The sequence below is a fragment of the Delphinapterus leucas genome, chromosome 1, assembly GCF_059928025.1.
Source record: "Delphinapterus leucas isolate spDelLeu-1000000601 "Yukka" chromosome 1, BTC_Dleu_Yukka2, whole genome shotgun sequence".
NCBI lineage: Eukaryota > Metazoa > Chordata > Mammalia > Artiodactyla > Monodontidae > Delphinapterus > Delphinapterus leucas.
This window is the reverse complement of record NC_143129.1, coordinates 33,854,273-33,880,611: the sequence shown is the minus strand read 5'-3', so window position 1 is coordinate 33,880,611 and position 26,339 is coordinate 33,854,273. Positions and strand designations below refer to the sequence as shown.

Genomic DNA, 26,339 nt, shown 5'->3' with positions numbered 1-26,339 from the left:
CCTTAAATTCTTTTCTTCTTTAGATACATACTTTAAGAAAGGCATTTCTTTTTCTGCCATAGACCCATGTCATCTGTTTTGAAAACTTGTTTTGAGAGCTACTGTAGCTCTAAGGAAGTGCTTCTGAGTATGTGATCAGTTGATGCCACTTCTCTTATCATTAAGGAAAGAAAAAAAACGTTTTATTAAAATAATTTAAAGAATATTTGCTTAGAGTAAGAATTGATTTAGTAACCAAAAACTGAAAAGTTTCACCAAAATGTTACATACTGTATTGGGGAGGATAAAAGGTCAAGCACCATGTTGACTTCCGTGCTGTGTGGAATCTTTGTGATGTAAACTTTGGGACCTGAGACTAAGTACATCCAAACTCCACTTCCTCAAGGCTACCCCTAAAGTCTCATGGGGAAATGCTTCTTCAAAGTGAATCTTGGCCAGCGCTTTGCAAATTGAGAGCCTTGTGTTTGCTAGTGTGACGTTTGATCCCAGCCATCTGAGTTAATCTTCTCCCAGTGTCTGTCTGTGTCTTCTACCTATGCCAAATTGCAGGCCAAGAGGTTTTAGAAAGCACATTGTGTCATTTTTTTCTTCATCTTCTGTTACATCCAGAAGGTTTGTGTAGGGAGACAATATACTGTATAGTGAAAAGATTATAGGACTTGAAATCAGACTAATCCCATTTTGAATCTCATCTCTGCCACCATATAATTTTGTATAAGTCACTAAATGTCTGTGTCTGTTTTCTCATCTGTAAAACAAGGATAGGATATTTACTTTTACAAGATTGTCAAGAACACAAAATGAGATTAAAAATACAAAATTTAAAAGTACAGAATGCTAATACAGCACCTGACACATGGTAAGCACTCAAAAATGATAGCTGGTATCAGTATTACTGTTAGGCCTGAAGTAAAAACATATTAAATCAATGCTGTGTGCCCTCAACAATGATAACCGTGATAGCAGCAACCTTCTGTTACCAAACTCAAGTTTGGCTTCTTGCCACTCAAAAGCCAATAATCAAGGGGCAAGTGTCAATAGAAAGGAAAGGTGCTTCATTCAGAAAAGGTAGCGATCTGGGGAGAAGGTGGACTTGTGTCTAGAAACCAACTCTGAAGATTCTGCTCAGCCATGACAATATTTAAAGGGAAAAAGGGGAAGCAATCGTAATCATTAAGGCAGGAGGTCAGATTCTTCATCATCTTTCCATTGCATGCAGACCTACTGACTTCTCCTGATCTTCCTTGGGATGCTGTCTTGCTCACATGGTCCACCTGCAGTTGGAGGCTGTCTTGCCCACATGGTCCAACTGCACCTGTGGGGTCCACCTGCAAATTTACTGAAGGGAAGCTAGGGGTAGAGAGTCAATCATTCTTTAACTACTTAATTCTTCATTCTTACTCCTTCTAATCCAGGAAAGGAATCAATAGATTAGGCAAGGCATTGTGTACATTCAGTAAAGCAAAAATCAGGAACTAGATTAAATGTTGCCTGGTAATCTCGTCTTTATGATCAAGACTGGAGGAAAACAGGAATGAACAAACAGAAAAGGGGCAAAGGAGCTGCTTACACTTCTACATCTACTACAGTAAAGAGGACAGCCATTTTGTCCATTTCTAAAATGACTTTCTTACTACTACTAATATCTTTGTATTTACCTAGGCTGGTTTTCCAAGAGTCTAGTTTTGAGAGTGAATCTTAGAAATAAATTTGGCTATATTCTAGACCAGTGTTATCAAGTAGAATTTTCTGTGATGATGAGATATTTTACACCTGCACTGTCTGATATGGCAGCCATGATCCATATGTGGCTGTTGAGCGCTTTTGTGATTAATGCAACTGAGCAACTACATTCTCTATTTTAATTAAATTAAATTTAAGTAGCCACAGGTAGCTAGCGTAGCTCCAGACAAACCTTATTAATGATTTGATAAAATCATTCTTAATATCTAGGAGTTAATAAAAGTGTCAGGGGGTGAATGCTCAATTTCTAATGAGTACATATTTTTTACCCGCACAGAACTTGATAGAAACTATTGTTTATCTCCCAAGTGATAGATTGTTATGTTTTATTTTTCATCTCCCAAGTGATAGATTGTTATGTTTTATTTTTCAATGTCATATGCCAATTTACTTTTCTAAATATATTCTATGAATTCCATTGGGTTCTGAGTGATAAATTCATATTGTCAAATTTTCTCAGCTTCAAAACCACAGGTTCTTCTTTCTCACTATGCAAGGAAGGGTTCCAGCCTTCCTACTGTTCTGTAGTATTTTCTTCTTTTCTCCTCATTTTCTTCTTATGTATACAAATAAATTACCCTGTATTAATGATTATTAAATGATTTTTAAGTCACATAATGTTTAGTAGCAGGGATAAATCACTACCATTGGATTAAAATAGTTCCTGTATGCTACCTTTTCTTTCCAAATAAGGTTATCCTTCAGGATTAAGATGACATAAAATTTTTTAAATGGGTTTTGCATTCACTTCTTAAGATTTTTTTTCTCAGGAAATCAGGAGAAGTATATAATAGAAATTCTCTTAATGAAATTTTTTATTTCATTCTATTTAATTTATATAAAATATATAGTTTTTCTTTTACTCTGCAAATGATACTAAGAGTATGAATCACAGACTGAAGAAATCACAGACTGAAGAAAAAAATTGCAAAATACATTTCTGATAAAATCCAAAACATTAAGAACATCAAATGCTAGCCAGATTGTAGAGCAATAGGAACTCTCACCCACTAGTGGCGGGAATGCAAAATGGTACAACCATTTTAGAAAACACTTTGGCAATTTGTTATAGAGCTAAACATAGTCTTACCATACAAACTGGGAACTGTAGTCCTAGGTATTCATCCAAATAAGTTATAAACTTATGTCCACACAAACACCTATATACAGATCGTTTATAGCAGATTTATTTATTATTGGCTTAAAATTGGAAGCTACCAAGATGTAGGTAAATGGTTAAACAAACTATATTACATCCATACAATAAAATATTATTCAGAGATAAAAAGAAATGAGCTATCAAGATACAAAAAGGCACAGAGAAAACTGAAATGTGTATTGCCAAATGAAAGAAGGCAGTCTGAAAAGACTGTGTTACAGTATGATTCCATCTATATGACATTCTGGAAAAAGGCAAAACTATAGAGACAGTAAGAGACCAGTGGTTGCCAGGGGGTTAAGGGAAAGGAAGAAGAGTTGAAGCACAGATGATTTGTAGGGCACTGAAACTATCCTATATGATACTGTAATGATGGATACATGGCAGTATGCATTTGTCAAAAGTCAAAGAAATACAAAAAGTGAAACTTCATAGAAACTATAGGCTTTAGTTAATAATAATGTATCAATATTGCTTCATCAATTGTAATAAATGTATCACACTAAAGCAAAATGTTATTAATGGGAAACTTTATGCGGGAGGGAGAGATGGATTTATGGGAAATTTCTGAACTTTCTGCTCAATTGTTTTGTAAACCTGAAACTTCTCAAGAAAAATAAATCCTATTTAAAAAGATGTAAAAAAAGGTATATATATATAATTTATAATCAGAAATATACCCTACTTTTGTTTTATATTTTTAAATTAATTTTATTGGGGTATAGTTGATTTACAATGTTGTGTTAGTTTCTGCTGTACAGCAAAGTGAATCAGTTATACCTATACATATATCCAGTTAGATTCTTTTCCCATATAAGACATTACAGTGTACTGAGTAGAGTTCTCTGTGCTCTACAGTAGGTTCTTATTAGTTACCTATTTTATATATATAGCAGTGTATATATGTCAATCCCAATCTCCCAATTTATCCCTCCCCCCTTTCACCTTGGTAACCATTAGTTTGTTTTCTACATCTGTGACTCTATTTTTTTTTAAATTTTTATCACAGTATAGTTGATTTACAGTGTTGTGTTAGTTTCAGGTGTACAGCAAAGTGAATCAGTTATACATATACATATATCCACTCTTTTTTAGATTCTTTTCCCATGTAGGATATTACAGAGTGTTGAGTAGAGTTTTCTGGGCTCTACAGTAGGTCCTTATTAGTTTTCTATTTTATATATAGTAGTGTGTAGATGTCAATCCCAATCTCCCAATTTGTCCCTCCCCTGCTTAACCCCTGGTAAGCATAAGTTTGTTTTCTATATCTGTAACTCTATTTTTGTTCATTTAAGTTCATTTGTACACTTTTTTTAGATTCCACATATAAGCGATATCATATGATATTTGTCTGTCTGACTTACTTCATTCAGTATGACAGTCTCTAGGTCCATCCATGTCACTACAGATGGCGTTATTTCATTCTTTTTTATGGCTGAGTAATATTCCATTGTATATATATACTGCATCTTCTTTATCCATTCCTCTGTCGATGGACATTTAGGTTGCTTCCATGTCCTGGCTATTGTAAATAGTGCTGCAGTGAACATTATGGTGCATGTATCCTTTTGAATTTACAGTTTTCTCTGGATATATGCCCAGGAATGGGATTGCTAGATCATTTGGTAGTTCTATTTTTATTTTTTTAAGGAAGCTGCATACTGTTCTCCATAGTGGCTGTACCAATTTACATTCCCACCAACAGTGCATGAGGGTTCCCTTTCCTCCACACCCTCTCCAGCATTTATTGTTTGTAGATTTTTTGATGATGGCTATTCTGACCAGTGTGAGGTAATACCTCATTGTAGTTTTGATTTGCATTTCTCTAATAATTTGTGATCTTGAGCATCTTTTCATGTGCTTTTTGGCCAACTGTATGTCTTCTTTCTAGAAATGTCTATTTAGATCTTCCACCCATATGTTGATTGGGTTGTTTGGCTTTATTATTATTATTATTTTTGATATTGAGCTGCATGAGCTGTTTGCATATTTTGGAGATTAATCTCTTGTCAGTCACTTCATTTGCAAATATTTTCTCCCATTCTGTGGGCTGTCTTTTCATTTTGTTTATGGTTTCCTTTGCTGTGCAAAAGCTTTTAAGTTTAATTAGATCCCATTGCTTTATTTTTGTTTTTATTTTCACTACTCTTGGAGGTGGATCAAAAAAGATCTTTCTGTGATTTATATCAGAGAGTGTTCTGCCTATGATTTCCTCTAAGAGTTTATAGTATCCAGTCTTACATTTAGGTCTTTAATTCATTTTGAGTTTATTTTTGTGTATGGTGCTAGGCAGTGTTCTAATTTCATTCTTTTACATGTAGTTGTCAAGCTTTACCAGCACCACTTATTGAAGAGACTGTCTTTTCTCCATTGTGTATTCTTGCCTCCTTTGTCATAGATTAGGTGACCATAGGTGTGTGAGTTTATCTCTAGGCTTTCTGTCCTGTTCCCTTGATCTATATTTCTGTTTTTGTGCCGGTACCATACTGTTTTGATGACTGTAGATTCATAGTATAGTCTGAAGTCAGGGAGCCTGATTCCTCCAGTTCCATTTTTCTTTCTCAAGATTGCTTTGGCTATTCAGGATCTTTTGTGTTTCCATACAAATTGTAAAGTTTTTTGTTCTACTTTTGTGAAAAATGCTATTGGTAATTTGATAGGGATTGCACTGAATCTGTAGATTACTTTGGGTAGTATAGTCATTTTGACAATGTATCTTATAGTTTCATGAGTATCTTATAGTTTTCTGAGTCTTTTGACTCCTTAAGTAGGTTTATTCCTAGCTATTTTATTCTTTTTGATGTGATGGTAAGTGGGGTTGTTTCCTTAATTTCTCTTTCTGATCTTTCATTGTTAGTGTATAGAAATGCAAGAGATTTCTGTGTATTCATTTTGTATCCTGAAATCTTACCATATTCATTGACAAGCTCTAGTAGTTTTCTGGTAGCATCTTTAGGATTTTTTATGTATAGTATCATGTCATCTGCAAACACTGACAGTTTTACTTCTTCTTTTGCAATTGGGATTTCTTTTTCTTCACTGATTGCCATGGCTAGGATGTCCAAAACTATGTTGAATGAAAGTGGTGAGAGTGGACATCCTTGTCTTGTTCCTGACCTTAGAGGAAATGCTTTCAGTTTTTCACCATTGAGAATGATATTTGCTGTGGGTTTGTCATATATGGCCTTTATTATGTCTGAGTAGGTTTTCTCTATGCCCACTTTCTGGAGAATTTTTATCATAAATGTGTGCTGAATTTTGTCAAGAGCTTTTTCTGAATCTATTGAGATGATCATATGGTTTTTGTTCTTCAGTTTGTTAATGTGGTGTATTACATTGATTTATTTACATATATTGAAGAATCCTTGCATCCCTGGGATAAATCCCACTTGATCATGGTGTATGATCCTTTTAATGTGTTGTTGTATTTGGTTTGCTAGTATTTTGTTGAGGATGTTTACGTCTATGTGCAGCAGTGGTATTGGCCTGTAATTTTCTTCTTCTGTGATATCTTGTCTAGTTTTCATATCAAGGTGATGGTGGCCTTGTAGAATGACCTTGGGAGTGTTCATACCTCTGCAATTTTTTGGAATAGTTTGAGAAGGATAAGTGTTAACTTTTCTCTAAATGTTTGACAGAATTTGCCTGTGAAGCCATCTAATCCTGGACTTTTGTTCATTGGAAGTTTTTTATCACAGTTTCAATTTCGGTAGTTGTGATTAGTCTGTTCGTATTTTCTGTTTCTTCCTTGTTCAGTCTTGGAAGGTTGTACCTTTCTAGGAATTTGTCCATTTCTTCTAGGTTGTCCATTTTATTGGCGTATAGTAGCTTTTTTCTTGTGAGGATTATTTTTAGTATACATATCTGCCACCTCTTTCCTCAGTGTATGCTGGCCATTATCCCTTTTACAGGAGGTATGACTGATGTTGCAGTGACCAGAGCTTGCACTGGATATTGAGCAGGGCCTCCCCTTTGCTCTGTGGTTGTCACTGCCCTGTCAGATGTGGGGTCTGCTCCCTAGTTGTTGCAGTAGAGGCCCCCAGATCTGTTTCTTAGCTGTGTTTCTGATCTGCGGTGTGAGGTAGGCAGGTTTGGAGCACTCTCACTGGGAGGGAAGCCACTGAGTATTCCTTCTCTGGACCTGTTCACCTGTGGCTGTGCTCTGTTGTGTCGCCTTTCACCCGTTGTGTGATCTCTCAGATTGCACTGTTTTTGACACTGCTCTCGGCCCCTCCTTAACTGTGGGTATGCTGGCAATTGGCCCTTGGTGTCTCTCAGACGTTGTTTTCACCAGGCCACCAGCATAGATCCACTGAAGTCAGGTCCCAGGACTGCAGTAATCATGAATCTGGGCCCGCTGTGGATGCTATGGGAACAGCTCAGACTCTGGCCAGGCCCAACCCCCATGTGTTTGTTCCCACAAAGTTTACAGCTGCTAAAGCTAGACCCGTCATGGTTGCAGAAGCACTGGATGTCCGTTCAGATGTTCTGTAGGCACTGAGTTTACAAAGCCAGTGGGGGTGGTGTCAATTCATGGTTTGTGCAACGGGGAGGAGAGATTTCAGCTTTTCTTCCTTAGTTGCACGGCCCTTGGGGCCTGGCTATGGTTCCAGCCCCATAGAGGTCTGCTCCTGGGACTGTCCTGGAGCACACGAGTCTGCCCCGGCGAGGAGGGGCAACAGAGGCGGCAGTGGCCAGGGTCGTGAGAGTGCCCGCTGTGGTGGGGACAGAGAGCAGAGGAGAAGGCTGCAGCCTCTTGGGTGGGGGGAGCTTTGATGGGGACGGATGCGTGGGGGAGCCTGTGGCCACGTGCGCAAGAGAGATGACCTCGGGGGGGACAGGGTGCTTCGTGTCGCAGGTGACCATGGGTGGGAGCCCTTCCTAGTGCCCAGGGAGGCCGGCGCATGGGGTGAGAGGCTGCAGTGGCGGCCCCGCCCCTTGCGTGTCACTCAACAATGGTGCTTAGCTTCAATCTGCAAATGGAATGCTTGCGGAGGAAACCCTGATGGCCATAGATTGCCTCACTCCTGTTACCTTAGGCTGTCTCCTACAGCAGTCCTCTTCCTGGGTTTGCTTTGCAAACCTCACATTCCAGCTTCCAGGCCCTGTCTGCACCAGCGAACACACATCTCAGGCTGGGGTACGGACCACCTGTGTAGGTCTCACTCTGTCCTGCCTGCCACTGACCAGTTGCTGTGCTCTCCTCTAATAGCCCCCGATGCTCCCCTTCTGTCCCAACTGATCTCCCCGCCAGTGAGGGGGCTCCCCCAGATGCAAGAACCTCTCCTCTCCTTCAGGACCCCCCCCCCCCCCACGGAGCTGTCCCTCTTCCTCTCCTCTTCTTTTTCCCTTCTGTTTTCTTTTGTCCTACCCAGTTACACAGGGGTCTTTCTTGTCCTTTTAGGTGTCTGAGGGCCTCTGCTAGTGTTCAGCCAGTGCTGTGTGAGAACTGTTCCACTTCTTTTTTTTTTTTTTTTTTTTGCGGTACACGGGCCTGTCACTGCTGCGGCCTCTCCTGTTGCGGAGCACAGGCTCCGGACGCGCAGGCTCAGCGGCCATGGCTCACGGGCCCAGCCGCTCCGCGGCATGTGGGATCCTCCGGGACCGGGGCACGAACCCGTGTCCCCTGCATCGGCAGGCGGACTCTCAACCACTGCGCCACCAGGGAAGCCCTGTTCCACTTCCTGACGCATCTGTGGGGAGAGGTGAACTCCATGTCCTCCTACTCCTCCACCATCTTGGCTCCTTCCCTACTTTTTAAATTGTAGGACCATGAAGTCGATTTTATGGGGTGAAACCAAAAGTTTTTTTTTTTTTTTAAACGTGGAATAAAGTAAGAAGGAATAGGAAATGTCTGAGTGCTTCACATATAATGAGGATTAATATTGTTTTATGAAATGTTACATTTATACATATATGTGGGAGAGTGTGCATGTTTCTAAATTGTGATGTGAAATGGATTTGTTACTATGGATCTTGGTTAAAAAGAGAAGAAAATAAAAAAGATTAAAAGCTATTGTCTAATTTATGGTATGGTATGGAGGAGCAATGTCAGTACATCTGGTTCAAGACTTAGATTTACTTCTTTGGACAATCATTCAATGTTTTTGACCCTCAGTTTCTTATTTGGAAAAACAAGGATACCTGCCCTATGTGCTTCATGCAGTTGTTTCAAAAATGAAATACATTCTAAGATGATATACAGTTGTAGCACTCCTTGTTCCTTTAGAGTGGTTTGTCAACTATTTTATATTGAAGGAACTCATGGTTTACAATAGCAATCATTTATGCTCATGTTCACCAACCTTCAGGTCAGCTGGAATATCATTTGATCTGTTGTGCTGCATTTGACTGGGTGGCTCTGCTTCAGGTTGTGGGTTGTGGGTTGTCTTAGCTATGGTTTGGGTTTGGTTCTGATCCACATGTATTTATTGTGTGGTCCAGGCAAAAGGGGCAGCAGCTATACAGGGCATGCTTTTCTCATGGAGAATCACCAGAATATAAAAACAAAGTCAAACCACATAAACATATTTATGACTTCTGCTTTCATTATAGACATGAAAATTCCATTGGCCAAGTGAAATCACATGGCTAAGCCCAAAGTCACTGGGGAGAGATAGCGTATTCCAATCCCAGTGGGAGGGTGATAGAAGTAAATATTTGCTGAAGAATAATCTAAACTATTACATTACCCAAAAATCATTTCATCCAAACTTTTCTTAAGTACTTCATTCTCAAATATGAAAAGACAGCCAAGTATCACTATGTATTTGAAGAAAGCCTCTTATATAATAGAGTGTCTAAAACACATAAATAGCAAAAAAGGAAACTGAGGCAATATTAGCAGAGGAGAACATTTAAAATACTTCAATATTTTAATGGAGACATACAATATTATATTAATAAGATAAAAATAGCATGCTATATAAAAACAATGAAAAAAAGAAATAGCTCATGGAAATGAAAACTGTGCTAAAATTTTTTCCTTAAATTCAATAAAATTTTTGGAACATAAAGTCAAGGGACTATCTCAGAAGTTAGAATCAGAAAACAAGTACAGAAAATAAATAAGAAAATTAGATGATCAATTCAACAGAGCCAAAAACCAATGTCCAGGAGTTCCAGGAAGAGGAATTATTAAAATATATAGCATGAAAATATTTTAAAATAATAGTACAAGAAAATTTCTTCAAACTAAAGAAAACAAACCTCCAGATTGAAAAGGGCCTACTGAAAACCTAGCACAATGCATGAAAAAAGGCCCATCCCAAAGTCTAACATTGTAAAATTTTAAAATTCCAGGGAAAAAAATTATTATAAAATCTTTCAGAAACAAAAAAGCAAATCATAGACCAAGTATTAGGAATCAGAATGGCATAGGGCTTTTAAATTGTAATATTACAATCTTGAAGACAGTGGAGTAATCCCTTAAAAATCCTGAATGAAAATTAATTTCAGCATAGATATTCATACCTAGCCAAATTATCAAGTGTATGCATAGAACAACAGCATTTTCAGGCATACAGATACTTTTTGAAAATGTATTATTCATGTAACCTTTCTTGTGAAAGTTACCTGGAGAATGTATTTCAACCAAAAAAGGGAGTAAACTGTAAAACAGGATGACTTAAAACCCAGAAAATAGGAAACTCTAATAGGAGCATGGGTAAGGCTTAACCCAAGACAGAGATCAACCAGGCCAGACGTAAGTCACCAAGAAGGATATATCTAGGAAAATAATTTAACAGAACTGATGATTTATCTGATATGTTTCATTATTTGAGAAAATTTTATTGATGGGTATTTGAGTGACCTGTTTGAACATTTGGGGAAAAATGTTACTTACCTAGAAAAATAACTATTAAAAAGCAAGCAATTAATTCTACATAAATAATAAAATGTTTTACAAGAAAATTAATTTAAGCAGAATAATGCTTGTCTCAGTAGTGAATAATATTTCTATAATCATTATAATGTGAATGAACTACTGACTAATGATTTAACCAAAATTGTTATATGGGAGGATGAGGTAGGTATATTGGGTGGTATAAGAGAGCTAAATCACTACCTTTTTTAATATAGGAAGTCAGTAGATGATGTCTAATGTAGCAAAATCAAGGGATAGCATTATAAGTCTGTTACTTAAAAGTATGAAGATAAATATCAAGGGTGGATACTGTGTGCCATTGAGGATTAGGCTTGGAGATGGGTGTACTATCTGACTTAAATTAGGCACATTACTTTGATAAGAAAATCTAATAAATAATTATAATAAAGTTTACCATGATTAATAAGAAGATTTGGTACATTACAGATTATAAATGAACAGTAATGAGTCTCCCTTTCTCCACATCCCATCCTTGGTACTATTCTCCTGAGGTAGCCACTTTTAACAGTTTCTGCTTTTAGTTATTCCTGTGGTTAACATTCATGACTTGGAGTGTATCTTTTGGTACAGTGTAAAGCTATCTGGACTCGTCTTTGCCTGGTTAGCCAAAAGATGGGCATATCAAACTGCATTGTACATTTCAGGTTAATAGTGTACTTTGAGAGTAGTGTACAATTGGCCTACGACTGTTGTTGGTCTTTAATCCCTGAACCACTACATACAGCCAAGGAAGCAGCCTTGACCTAGTTGGGTGAGGCAAAGGGTTACCCTGCCAGTGGGAGTATGGCATTTCTGGCAAGAGATTCCTCTTCTAACTATTGGAGTTGGTGCCATGGCAGATTTTCCTGACTCAGGGAGTAAGTGTTGAGCCCTGGTCCAGCTGGTTAGATTATTTGTTGATTTTGATTATCTGCACCAATAAGCTGTTTCTCTGGCACAGATAATCAGAAGCAGGCAGTAATTTTCCATCTTCCTAGCAAAAATGCTTTTTGCATTTTGAAATTATAATAAAGTTTTATTCAGTTTTCTCCAAAATAGGACTTTATCTGGAAATTTTATTGAACTAAATCAAGAACTCTTTAGTCCTCAGTGATAACTATATATCCTTAGGCAGGTCTTCTTCTTCTACTTATATTTTTGCTCTTCTTGAAAGACAGAGAAAAATCAGTAGTAATGATACTAGCTGTCTTTTTTTCAGCTCTTACTATATGCTAGGCACTCTGCTAAGTACTCATCATCTCATTTTATCTTCACAGTAGTTTTAGGAGCTTGCTAGAGTTATCACTCCCATTTTAGACTGAAGAAACTGATAAGAGTTGTGTCACTTGTCCAAGGTCACAGAGCTGGAAAGTGCCAGAGCTGTGTCTGAAACCCTGATTTGTGTTGACTCTTGGGCCCATGTTCTTTATCTCTGTGTTTGACTGACTTTCAGTGTGGCCTCTGACTTTTTATTACATGAGATTAAGAAAGCAGCTGCTTTATGCTTAAAACCTAATTACCAATGTAAGGTTACATACGTTGTTGTTGTTGGAAAATACTTATAAAACTTGTTGCACATTTTCTTTTTTATTTTAATTAATTAAATTTATTTTATTTTTGGCTGCATTGGATCTTCGTTGCTGTGCGCAGGCTTTCTCTAACTGCAGAGAGTGGGAGCTACTCTTATGGTGCGTGGGCTTCTCATTGCAGTGGCTTCTCTTGTTGCGGAGCACGGGCTCTAGACGCTCTGGCTTCAGTAGTTGTGGCACGCGGGCTCAGTAGTTGTGGCTTGTGGGCTCTAGAGTGCAGGCTCAGGAGTTGTGGCGCACAGGCTTAGTTGCTCCGCGGCATGTGGGATCCCCCAGGACCAGGGCTCGAACCTGTGTCCACTACATTCGCAGGCGGAATCCTAACCACTGCACCACCAGGGAAGTCCTTGTACCTTTTCTTTTGAAGAAAGTTTGGAATTTTATACATTTTCTATTTCTGTCATTTTTTTGTATCCTCTCAATTCAAAATTCTTTGTTGTCTCCTGATAGCTCTCCTTTTATTGATATTTACATATACTCATCATGTTCTCTTTATACTTCTGTTTTAAGTGTCTCTGCTTCTCATGTTTGGAGTATTGCACCTGTCTTTTTGTGGTCTCCCTACTGCCAGTCTCTACTATCTTAATGATCGTACACATTGATCCAGTTTTTTGAAGCTCTGCTCTCATATTGCATACCTGTTTAAACCATTTTTTCCTCATTCTCTATAAGAAAAATACAGCTTTATAAATCTAGAATTCAAGATGTTTCATAATTGGTCTAATCTATCATTGCATGAGTTTATGTGGCCTTACCTTCTTTCCCACTTTTCTTGCCCATGCTAGTGTATCCCTAATCTGGCCTACTGAAGCACAGATTTTCTCTAAATCTCATTTGTTGTTTTTTATATGCTTTGTATTTTGATAGTCTTTTTGTGTGTTTTTGTCTCATTTACTCAACTGAATTGTTACGTCCTGAGTGTAGAGATGGAAACTCTCTGAGTCCACCATAATATTTAGTATAGATTCTTGCATATAGCACTGTGTAAAAAAATTAATGAATGAATTTTTGAAATTTTAAAATTAATGTATAATTCCAATTCTATATTTCTTTGCTTTTTTGTTAATTTCATAAATGTTAGACAAAATTTAGGAGACTTTTCTATTATATTTTTCCATCTCTTTATTTATGTTTAGTTATGAATGGAAATATATTGATATAACTTTAACGGTTAAAAATATTTTAAACAAATCAGTTTCACTTAGTATCCTAATCTGAAAGATATAGAAAATCTACTCTGAATGAAAGCAATATACTCATTATTATTTAGGATTTTTTAAAATAAATAACTTATAGTAAGTTGTTTTATTATATTGTTGGTAATGTACAGTTTTGATGGGGATAAACTGAATATTTGTAGTGTAATAAATGTAGAAAAATAAATTACTTAGTTTATCCTGCCTGATATATTAAATATAGTTGTAGATTGTTCAGAATGTTGAGTAATGACATGAGGAAATTAGAATGTACTTAAATACCAAGTTTAAAACTCTACTTAGACATGGTTTTGTTTTCCAAGAGTAGATTGCATTTTTGTGTATTAAAATTGCTTCTTGCTTTCTGCTGAATTTGAAAACGTTTCAACCCTTTACTTTCCCCTTTTTTGTTTTTCTTGTTTTAAGAGTCTGAATATTTATCTCTTCTATTTTCTTTTGTTTTTAAATTATGGATGTTCCATAATAAATAAATATTTGTACTTTAATGTATAAATTATTTAAACTATGTTCTATGTAACATATTTTTGCTTTGAAATATTTGAGTTTCAGTAAAAAAAGGATAATTTCATACTGAGACCAAAGAATAAACTACCATAAATTTTCGTATATTTTAGATGTTTATTAATCTTAGAGTGCTTTTGTTGCCTTTTTAAAATGCAATTATAATGCAGTATTATTTTAGCTCAGAAATGTCATACATTCAAAACACTTGAAGGTTCTCATGCTTTATTTTTTTCCTAAATTATTGTTTTCCAAATAATATTGTGCATCATAATGATGCCTTCTTTTACACCTCACATTTTTCTAAAAGATATCTTAAATTATTTTACGATCTAATTTGGTTTTCAAAACATCCAAATGAAACCATAAATGTATCTTTTAAAAAAAAGAGTCTCATATTTGATGTAAATCACTGCACATGTCTGATCTAATCTCACAAACAGAAATGTTGTATTTTAAAAATAGTGACTTTTTAAGTTCGTATTATTTTTTAAAGGGACTGAGCCTTAGATTCAAAGTGCAGATTATCCATTTTGACTATTCTCATTTAATCATTTCATTTTTAAAATTAGACTGAATCTTACGATCTGAAAAATCCTCACTAATGTGCAGTTTGGGCTGTGTTAGTTCCCTTTGTCATAAAATGGAAGCTAGCCTAAATTTTCTAATAATTTTTCATCACATTAAAATTCATGGCAAAAATAAAAATGAGATAATTTTGAATTCAAGTGCATATATTTTATAGGATGCTTTTTCCCTCTTCTCTCTACCTAAGGAAATAGAGAAATTGAGTTTAGAACTGAGTGAAAGCAAGCAGCACTTGGAACAGGAGCAGCAGAAGGCAACCCGGGCCAGAGAGGAGTGCCTGAAACTGACAGAACTGCTGGGCAAATCTGAGCACCAACTGCACCTCACCAGGTACTGCCTAATCCCATTATGCACCATAGCACCAATTTCATTCCACTGATTTTTGCCACAGGCTTCCAAACAGTTGTTAGAGTTAAGTCTTAGTCATTCAATTAACACACAGTTTTCAGGCATATTAAGAAAAGTGGAGATGTGGTAAGCAAAACACCCAGACACGTGAATGATAAGTGTGGCAGGGAATTACTGATATATTACAAAACCTTTCATCTACAATGCTCAAATATTTAGGTGATTCTCTATCAATATAAGCAAAATGACATATTTCTTCTACCACTACACTACCTCTCCTGTTAATTCTGTGTCTAATAAAAATGTTGAACTGAAGTATCTGAGGAATATATTTAGGGAAATAATCAGATACTGTCAGTGGTGAAAGAGACAAAGTAAAAGACATTCTAAGATGCAAACTGAGATGGAACTGATACAAAATAAGCAACCTGAGTCCTAAGGAGGTGTAAAATTTAAGAGATGAAATTGATTAGCACTGTTCATGTTTAAACCCTTACTATAACCATGCTTACACTATCGTGATTTCAAATTACATTGCTTCCATCATGAGATATTGTGATGTGATCATCATTGTCATAAAACTTTAGTAAACATGTAGCTCAGCCCTAAATTACAGTAAGACATTTTTGGTAGTAAACATTGGGCAATTTGCTGTATTGAAAACACACACACACATACATAAATATACACAGAGAAAAATTTAAACTGAAATTGTAGGTAAGTCACATTACCATATAAATGGGTTCCTTTTCCCTTTGAGTTTTAGTACAATTTTTCAGTTTTCAGATCAAGGCTTTGGGTTTGTTCAATTCTTAGAGTTTTTCAGTTTTTAGAGAGAACTTTGTGTAAATACACATGTAAGTTTATAGAATCTGGTTTATTCATAAATTAGAAAAACACTGGTCTTCTAATCATAGTAATATGTTGAATTTAAACTATGAAAGGGGACTGATCCCTTTTACATTAAATATGACAATGTAATTCTGAGCACGGTATGATAACAGATGGAGAAAAGCACCACTTGAACAGCCTGCATTTGGAGAAAAAAAAATATTCTAGAGGTTGGTGAACCTCCCAAAGTTTTGGGTTAGTGTTAAGATGCCTCTAGTTCTGTTAAAATCAAACTTGGTTAAAAACATTTTGTTATGATAATATTCCAAATGGTTTACCAACTTCCTTTTTAAACAATGAAAGATAAAGAGAAGAAAGAAGGAGAAAGAGAGAAAGGAAAAAATGAAAGAAAGAAAGCAAATCATTTATACATGTGTGATATCTGGAAAAATCCCAAGAGATGAAACACTTTAATGATAAAAAATTGCTTAATATTGCAGAATAGTAACTATTCTTTTCATGCCCATTTAGAGTATTGTCATTATAGAACTGAGAATGTCATGTTAACATAGTTCCTATGGTTATTTAATCTTAGAAGTTTTGGAATTTAGCTTGATCATGATAGTTAATCGTTCTTCTTCTCTGTCAGACTTCTATTGAGAACCAACCATTTGTGTGCTAAGTACCACTAACCCACAGAAATTGGACAGCTTTTAATGTCTCAGTGTGGCTGAGCTTCAATAAATAAATATTAATGCTGGTTTTGTCCCCTTTGCCATTCTGTCTTATTCAGAGAGTTCATTTCTGAAGTCAAAGTCCATAGAGAGCTTTCCTGTGCAGTATCAATTTGTACTGTCTGACAAGATCCATTTCTTGCAAGTAAAGCATATTAAGATGCAGCAACTGCTGAAAATGGACTGGTGGTAACTAATTCCTTTGTTCTTAAGAAAAACGGTTTTGCTTGGTTCCATAGAAAGCTTTTTCTATTGAGCTTTATTTACAACAAGTCTACCAAAATTTAACTTAGTCTTATAGAAAATAAAACTTAATTACCTATTTTCTAAAAGTAGTACTCTTTTGTAAGCATTTTACACTTAGTCTATATTGATGTTTTATAAAATCCACATTCATAAATTTAAAGATGACAATAAAAAATGGAAGGAACTGTGTATATCTCTCTTTTGCACTGAAAATGTGACTTGGTTGTTGGGCTAAATATTTCTGATATATAGTTTGGGGTTTTATAGAGTTTGCTTCCCTTCACCATTCTTTATTGATTCATATACTCAAGTGTGTGACTGGGAAACTTCATGTCTTTCTTTTTCAGTGTAAACCAGCTGAAATAAATAAATCCCACACAGGTAGTGCTTCATTTAGTCTAATTTAAATATTTTGAGTGGCATATTCTAAACAAAGTTTAAAATTAAATATGAAAAAGATGATATAAAGTAATGATAAAATAAGGATTCAAATCTTCTAGGGCAAAGACAATTAAAACTGGGGTAGAAATCCATAGGCCAATCTGAAAGAAAAATAACCTGTCACTTTTTTGGAATTTCCCTTTATTGTCTAATTGGACTTAAAAATGGAAAATTGAAATTCATTTATTGAAGGACACAATTAGTAAATATAGCATTCACTTATTTAACAAGTATTTATTGAGCACCTACTATCTTTTAAGTACACTGGATGGCCCTGGACATAGAGAGAAAACAAAACTCAGTTCCTACCCTTAGGTTGTTCACACTCTACTAAGGAGCCAGATCTATATATGCAATTATGGTAGAGTGTGATAACAGTGTAATTAGAGAAGTGAAGATTGCCACAGGAGCACATATAAAGGAGAACGGGCTCATTCTACATTGCCGCTGAAGGTGATAGGGAAAGCTTTCTGAGTTCATGAATAGGAGTCCTCAGAGTGGAGAAAGGTGGGGTGAATACCCCAGGTAGAGGGAACAATATATGCAAAGACATAAAGATGGGAGGGAATATAAACTCTACAGTCACATTAGGTGTTTGGCAAGAGATAAACCTGGAAAGGGGAGAGGAACCAGAGGAAGGGTCTTGTGGGCCATATTCTGGAGTTACTCTTGATGTACTTTAATCAGGGCTGCCAACATGATCAACTTTTTGGGTTGGGATCCTGACTCAGACAGCCGTGTGGAGAGTGAACTTGGAGAGTTGTTGTAGGAGACAAGAAGGCCAGTTAGGACAGAGGTGGCAGCTACAGCCTATAGGCCAAATCTGGCACATCATCTGTTTTTTTATGGTCCATGAGCTATCAATGTTTTCTATATTTTTAAAGGGTTGGGGAGAAAAAAGAAAAACAATGTTTTATGACACATAAAAATTATACATGCATAAGTAAAATTTTATTGGACACGACCATGATTATCCTTTATGTATTATGTATAGCACTGCCATGGCAGAATTGACTATGGTCCTCAAAGCCTAAAATATTTATTATCTGGCCCTTTATAGAAAACATTTACAGTTCCTCAGTTGCGAGGCTGTTTAACTCAAGTAAGAAGTCAAGAGAGCTTGAACTATGATAGGATCCAATGTATATTTAAAGAAGGTAATTGAAAGGCACTGTGAAAACAGATTGGTTGTGGAAGAGATGATTGGCAGAGACTCCAATTAGAATATAAGTACAGTAGTAGTCCTCAGCTGTGACTGAGCCAGTAAAATGGAAAGGAAATAGTATCTTCAAGAGGCATTTAAGGTAGTGCTAAGAGAGGCTAGAATTACAGGTGATTCCAAAGTTTCTAGCCTGTGTTAACTGGATGATCCATCAATTCAACTAGGGAATGTAAAAGGAGTAGCAGAGGAAAGAATATGTTTTATTTCGGAACTCCGATGGAGATGTCCAGTGTAGATCTAGCATGAGGAGAAAGATCAGGACGAGAGGTTTAGATCTGGATACTTTTACATAAAGATATTGTAGCCGAAGGAGTGGGTGAAAGCATGTAGAGAGGACCATGTTTTCAAGTACTGTGGAAAAATAGCTAAGGAGACTGAAATGGGACCTTCAGTGTATAAGAAAAGAATAAAGAGTGATTCAAAGTATGCTTTTGGTGAAGTAACAATTAAAACCACACACTTTACTAAGGGTGTGGGGGGGCGGTTGGTAGGTATCCTAGGGTTAAGGAAACTGAGTTATAGTATCTTCTCACAGGCATTCACTACCTTTGCAACTTTTGACAAATTACTTAATTCTTTGAACCCACATAACTTACCTATAAAACTAGGTTAGACTAGATCATCAAGTTTCCTTCCAGCTCTGATAGTCAATGATTCTAACAATGATTTAAGACAATGCATTATTAAATTCCTGTTTCTGGACATTAGATATTTAAATTGCTTGGAGTATCCTGTGTTTAAAATGTTTCCTTAGTTTGAAGCCCAAAGAGGTTTCATAGAAATGTCCTTCCTACCCACCATTTACATTCATCATAATTTAGGCTCTGCCAGCTTCTCATAAGGGTTATGAAAATTCTCTCCTAACATCCTTCCAGTCTCTTGTGCCAGCCACTGCTAAGTGGATATCCATAAGCACTGTCTTGACTCTGTTACCTGCTCTCAAAACCTTCCTTGGTGCCATGCTATTGTAGAAGGTCCAGACCACTCAGCATTTAAGGTTGCCTGACAGGCTCCCAACCTTCTGGTTTTATTTCATTGCTACCAGTTTCATCCTCTCACATGCTGATTTCCAACATGTGATTTAAGCAGATGCAGCCCTCCTTCAACTTTTGGACTTTTCTCCCCCTTTACTGTTCTCTGCACCCAGAATACCCCTTTGAGCTTCTCTAGCCCTATTGTAATCTTACCTTCTTTTCCAGGTCTCCCTGAAATCCTGATTTTTCCACTGTAGTCCTGCCTGATGACCCATGCCAGAGGGAGCACGTTTCCCTCTGAATCATCCTTCCCACTTAGAGCTGAAGGCAATTCCTACTACTGAATAAATTCCTCAAAACAGGAAAAATGAAAATCTGAAAAAAATAAATTCATACTCTGAAGTTTTTATGTACCTGCTAGTCGTCCCTTCTATAATGCATTATTCCTCAAGCGGGAGGAGAGGCCTTATTAATATTATATTTTTTAGAGCACCTACCTCAGCCCTTTGCAAAGAGTTGGAGCTCAATAAGTCATTATTATAGGAATGGTTAATATATTGCAATTTTACGACTATTTGTTTAAAGCCCAGTATTGATATATAAATAAACAAATATATACATATATATGTATTATCAGGTATATCAGGGTAAAAAATAAGACATGGAGATAAGATTGAAAATTTTTGTTGGGAATTTTTCTTGTACCTATTATACTATGTTATGATTTTGTAATTTTTTTTCATTTTTAACTTAGTATGCACATACATGTTTAAGCATAGCCGAATCAAATGATAACCATTCTAACAATTCAAGTAGGGTTGGTAAAGTGTAGTATGCCTTTCCCCTAAATATGCTCACTTGAAAACCTCAGACACACACACACACACACACACACACACACACACACACACACACAAGATTTTAAACTAGAGGTCTCTGTAATTAAAAGATGGCCCCTCTGACAGTGTTTGAAACCAGTGCCTAATAAACATGATCATTAAGCATACATAGCCCAGTATACATGAAAACAAAAGCAAGGCTACTCCCTTCCCAGTTATGTCTTTGCTAGTAGCAGTCAAACAACTTTTTTCTTTTCAATAACAAACTTCGAAGTACATTTAAAGATATCTGTTCATGTATTTGCTCACTCTGCATGGAACGTTTCCTGTTACAAGACACTGTGCTAGGGATGATGGGAGATATAAAATAGCTTCATATGCTGCCCTTCAGAAGCTTATAGGCTAGTGGGGAAGAAAAAAAATACACAAAGAGTTGGTAAGATAAATGATAAGACCCAGAAGGGAGATTCCAGATAAAGTATTACAGGGACAGAGGGACAGGTAATTTCTTAGCGATCCTTGGTAGCGTTTGGATATAGGAAAGTGGAAATGAAGGAAGTTTCATGGTAAATTCCAGAGGGAAAAATGGCATTTGGGAGGTACACATGCATACATGAAAGTAAGTTAAATACATACAAGTATCAGTCTCTGACGTTAAGAATATATTCATCTTAGGATCTGCCTGGTACCATGTCACATGAAGTAGCTTTTTAAAAAATAATAGAGGTAGGAGCTAAAGGCAAGGGGCCATCATTTACTGAACCTCTACTGTGCTCTGGGAACTGAGCTGAGTGCTTTTCATTTATCCCTCCCAATAGCCCTGTAAGATGCAGACTATTATTTCCTTGTTTTACAGTTGATGCAACTAGGCACAAAGAAGCAAAACAATTCATCTAAGGTCGCACAGCTGGTATGTATTTGAAACCCAGCAATTTGCTTGCAAAGCCTATACAGTTATCCATCAGTCTGTAGTTCTATGTGAATTAGTAGGAAAATGGATTAATGCGATTGTTTCTACAAGACAACCAAGAAAATCTGTAACGTAAATTTATAATAGAGATTAGTGTTAGCTGCTCCCTTATACACTGATATAAATACCTGTCAGTGAACTGTAGTCTTGGCTATGCTTTTCCTAAGAAACAGTGTCCTTTGGCTCATCATTTGCCTTAGTCATTTAACACATTGTAATACAACTATCATTCTCCTTTACTTCACTCCTTTTTTACCCAAGAGGAAAGAGAGGCTTTTATTAAAAAGTGGAAATTCCTTCACGTATTTGTTTTTGACATGTCCCAACATCTTTAAAAAGCTATAGAATTTACATCCCTCTCACAAGACTACCATTTACATACATGTGGGCAGATTACTTTATGATATTACATATTAGGCTCCAGCTTATATCAGCAGGGCTACCTTTAAAATGTGTATTTCCCCTTTTACATAAATAACGTTTTTAATGATATGTACTTCAAAGCACTTCTTAGAGCAGGAATCTAAGGGAGGTCCATAAGATAGGTATTATGCTATGACCTACTTTTGTGATCTAGATGGGACAATTTGACCTTATGTCCTCGAGAGATAGCAACTTGAGCTATAGTGTTCGTATCTTTTTGAAAGTGAGAAAGAGTATAAGAGAGAAGCCACCAGGTTATCCGATTATGATGGGTGCTTTACTTGGGGAGAGGTGATTAAGGCTTCCATTCCAGAGCCTTTAGCTTCCACCTAATAACTATTGGTAAGTGCATTCTTAGTGGTTTGACCTCTCAGATTACCAGTATGAGTCAGGACTCTTTGGTTGAGGTAATAGAAACCCCCAAAGGGGGAATTATTAGTTTGATAACCAGACCATGTAAAACCTAGGTGCGACTGGGGCCTCGGGGTTTCTTGGACCAGGGACTCCAGGCGGCACCATCGTGCAGTTATTTTCTGTCAATCGCAGGGCTCGACTTCTGTCTGAATGTTGGCTCATTCTTTCAGGTTCTTCCACAGCATGGAGCCACATCCTTCAATCTGAACTAAACATAAAGGAGATGCCCTTGATTTCATACTGTAAGAATGTGACATCCTGGCTCCTCCACTTCCAATTCAGAACCTTCAGTTCAAATTTTAAAGCTGACTCATGTGCACACACACCCTTTTGGGTGCTGTGGCTGGCAGCCTTGGCAGAACCTCAAGAGTAAGGGAAGAGAGTTGTACTAAGCAAGGGGAGGTGCTCTTACTAGGGGAAGGTTGTCAGGATCCTTAGTAAATAAAACAGCAGATGTCCCTTCTGTTGTCTTTTTAACAATCCCTGCTTTTTCCTTTGGCTAAGGGATGGTTGGAAGTGGAAAGAGAAAGAGGAGTACATCTCTGTCATGTTGGTTTGAGAGAGATTCTCTATTGTCAACATAAATCCAAGGAGGCATGATCAGTTCTCCACAGGGATGCTTTGTGGTTTTATTTAAAGAACTCTTAGAATATAAAAAGAGAGATATAAAGGATGCATAGGTGAATGTTTAGCACGTGCCAAGCACTGTGCCTTGTTTTCCTGTAACAGTGCTATATAGTAAGTGTGGTCCATGGTGGGCTGTAGGTTACTACTCTGTGGCAACATAGATCCAAAGGTGAGAGTGTTTGGAAACGTTTTTATCATTTTAAATTGCCAGGATATCCAAGTACATGGTCAGTGTGCTCTTTTTTTTTTTTTTGTATCTTTAAATTAAAAAAAGTTTCTAATAATTCTTTTTTTTTGCATTTTACAAAGCTAATGCTTTGTAAAATATTAGATATTTTACACAAGAAGCTTAGACACCCTGCTTTCTCAGTCAGAACAACAAGCCCAAGGAAGCCGAGTCTTGGAAGGGTGAGACAAGGAATCACACAGGGGGAAGGAGGAGGCAGACTTTGAACTGGGTCCATCACACTCTAGAACCTGTGATCTGGATTCATGTTCACAAAGAAGCATAAAAACATAATTCAAAGCTAAATAGAAATACTTTGGGGATTATAAATTCTCAGTTCATGGGCCAGGAAGCAGGCCTTTTTCATCTCTGTGTCTCCAGCACCAAGTTCGTCAGCAGGCTGTTTGACAAGATCTCTGTAAATGCTGGATAAACGTGCCTTTCGTCTTTGTCGTTAGTGAAAAATTCAGAAGGAACTGCACTCTTCTTCAGGTGACAACTAGCTTAGGTCAAAAGACCAAGCTTTCAATATCTCTTCATTTGAAGGGAATGGTATAACATTGACATGTATTCTTGCTATTCCATAGTGAACTGTATCTTTTTTTTCCAAATTATTGAGGAATTTTTAGCCTTAAGTTTCCATTTAAAAGTTAAGTTCATTTTTTTTCTTCTACTCCTTTCATGAATAAATTAAGCAGAGAATGTGTCAAAAATAATTTTAAATGGATGTATGTGCAACCAACATCTTCAAGTCTTGAAATAGACAGCCTTGGTACTGTTTTAAATTGCGTCCTCTTTTCCTTCCCCCACCCAGTATCAGAGGGAACAGGCTGTCAGAGAGCCAGGAAAGACAAGGCATTTCATTTTGCTCTGGTGGACACCACGTTGCCCAAGCCCACTCTGCTCCACCTGTTTGATGGGCTAAGAACCCTGGTCTCAGTGTGGCCCGGGGCAGGGGAGGTTAGAGTCAGAGGCTGCCAGGGAATGTGTCTCTGAAGGTTCTGCTTAGCGTTCCCTGGCTTGCTTCTCTCAGTCTGTGAAGCCCGAATGTGTGTGCAATGAAAATCCATGCTGGGGATGTACTCTTCTCCCTGCCGCACAGGCCCACAGCCTGGAGCATGGTGGTGGTGGCTGCCAATTCATTTTCTGAAGAAGCCCAGAGGAAACTGAGAAGGCATCGTCCACACCACTTGCCTGATTCAAAACAATGAACATCAAGTTCAATGAAAATAGGAGAAAAAAAAGCAAGAGCAGAATTGTTATCCTAGTAGCCCTAAGTCTGAATAATTTTCTGCAGGAAAGCTCTGCTCTCTAATACTAATTTAAGGTAAAAGAAGTATAAAAGATCATCAACTTAGTATTAGGCATTACTCACTTGTAATTTAATGTCTCCCCGATACCCACAAGTAGATCGTAGAGTGATTCATTGGTTGGTAAATCCTGGAATCAAAGCTCATTTTAAGGATACTGAGAAAAGAGGAGGCTTGGAGTATATCCAGTCTCCTCAGTGCCCATCTCGGGCCATGTCTCATGGAGGAGCAGGGCCCAATTCAAGTAAACAAACTTTTCTTAAGCTACTATTTTATTAGATTGGACAAGCAGAGGAGACAGTTCCCTGAATTCAGGAACTCAGAGTGGGTACAAGAGAGGTCAGAAAATGTTTGGAAGCAGCCTGTAAAGCAGATGACCAGCTGAGCAAAGACTGCTTCACCTTGGGTCTGTGTGGCCTCTCCCCAGCAAGCGCAGGTCACCTGTGGGAGGGCTGAGCATCTCCTGCCCTGACAAAGCAATGGGGAGGGTGGTGCACAGGGAGAGTGTCAAAGGAATTCCTGCAGGGAGGGTACCTCCCTGTGTCTTTGTAACTTATCCCTCTGACACCTATGTGCGACTACCTCCAAGAAGCCTATTGTTGGCCAAGGGATTTACCAAAAGAATGCACCCTGTGTTGAGGGAGTAGTTATATATATAACTGTACCCACAAAAGAATTATATAAAATAAAGTAACAAGTCACTATTGGAATATATGCAAGAGATAGATTTAGGCAGTGTTCAAGATGGGGCCTTAAAAGTGGGTTTTAGCAATGTTCAAGATTTTCTGATCTTCCAATAGCAGATCTGAAGTGTGGTTCACCTGGCTGGGCATAGGTCTGTATATGGTTATCTTCTGTCGCCTTTGGAAAAATCTACTACTGTACTTTATTTCCTACAGATCTTTACTGTGATTTTATGAGGATATATGTGAGTATGAAAATCACTTAAACTCATTCAGGTTTCTGTAAATCTGAGGTGTTGCTCATCTATTCAGGGAATCCTATGCTATTAATATGAATTCATGTAAAATTAATTATCAGTCACAATGTGTTGCTCAATCTAGAAAATGTTAGGGCAGTGATCAAATTACTCAAGTCCTTTTTTGCAAGGTGGTGGTGGTGACAAATTAGGGGCACAAAGAGCGTATATTGTTAAATATATGACTTCCTATTTTCTAAATCTTAAGTAGTCCTCTTTGTCTTTAGAGGAAAAACCATCTTGCCATTCCTGATATTAACTGTTTGTTAAACAAGATCTCACGGAAGCAGCTCCACAACCTGGGGGCTCTTTAAGCTCTGCTTTGTTGCACTGATGGCAATTCTCTATTCTTGGCCTATTTCTGAAATAAGGCATTTATTCGCAATCATTCGCAAGTGAATTAATCATCAATGTTTGGGTTGAAGAAAGATGATAATTATATTAAGGAATAATAAAATTAATCTACAGTGAAAATAGAGCCCATGTCAGAACTATAGATGTACCCAAACTCAGATCCTGCACTCAGACTAATTTCCACAAAGAATTATCTGTTAAAAGTGGAAGAAGGAATGACTGCATGAGACAACTCATATAACTAATAAACTTTAAAAATGCTGTTTCATATGTTTGCTTTTCATTAAATTCAGGAATGGTTCCGACTATGTTGTTGTGATTCAGTCAACATTTATTCCTATCTGTTTTTCATATACAAAGGCTTAGGGATGCCAGAAAATAAACTGTTAACGGAGAATTAACTTCTTTGGCATGCTTTCATACTTATCTTCCAAATTAAAGAAAATGAAATGGGCAGAAACAGAGTGTAGATTACCTCCTTTTTGTCAAAAATGGTGGGAATTTGAAAATTAATAATAAAAAAGGGAACAGATGCAGTAACATGCCAGAGGGAGATTAATGTGGAGAGTAAAATCTGTGAGCAACAAAACTGAAGCAAACTGAATCAGTGGGAGGTGGTTGTACAATCAAAATCAGGATAAAAGAGAAATTACAAACAACCCTGCACTTGTCAAAGTAGTAGTAATGAAATCCTGACTCTGCCAGCAGTGAGAACCTGTGTTAGCACTTTGGGGTAA

The 26,339-nt window shown here is 37.1% G+C and overlaps 1 protein-coding gene across 1 annotated transcript in view; it reads left to right on the top strand.

Annotated features, from left to right (window-relative positions):
* Positions 1-26,339, top strand: part of SDCCAG8 (SHH signaling and ciliogenesis regulator SDCCAG8) — a 263,252-nt gene that overhangs the window by 119,750 nt on the left and 117,163 nt on the right. The window contains 1 exon segment of the mRNA XM_022579435.3: positions 14,852-14,994. Within this exon segment, the coding sequence (XP_022435143.2) occupies positions 14,852-14,994 (143 nt within the window).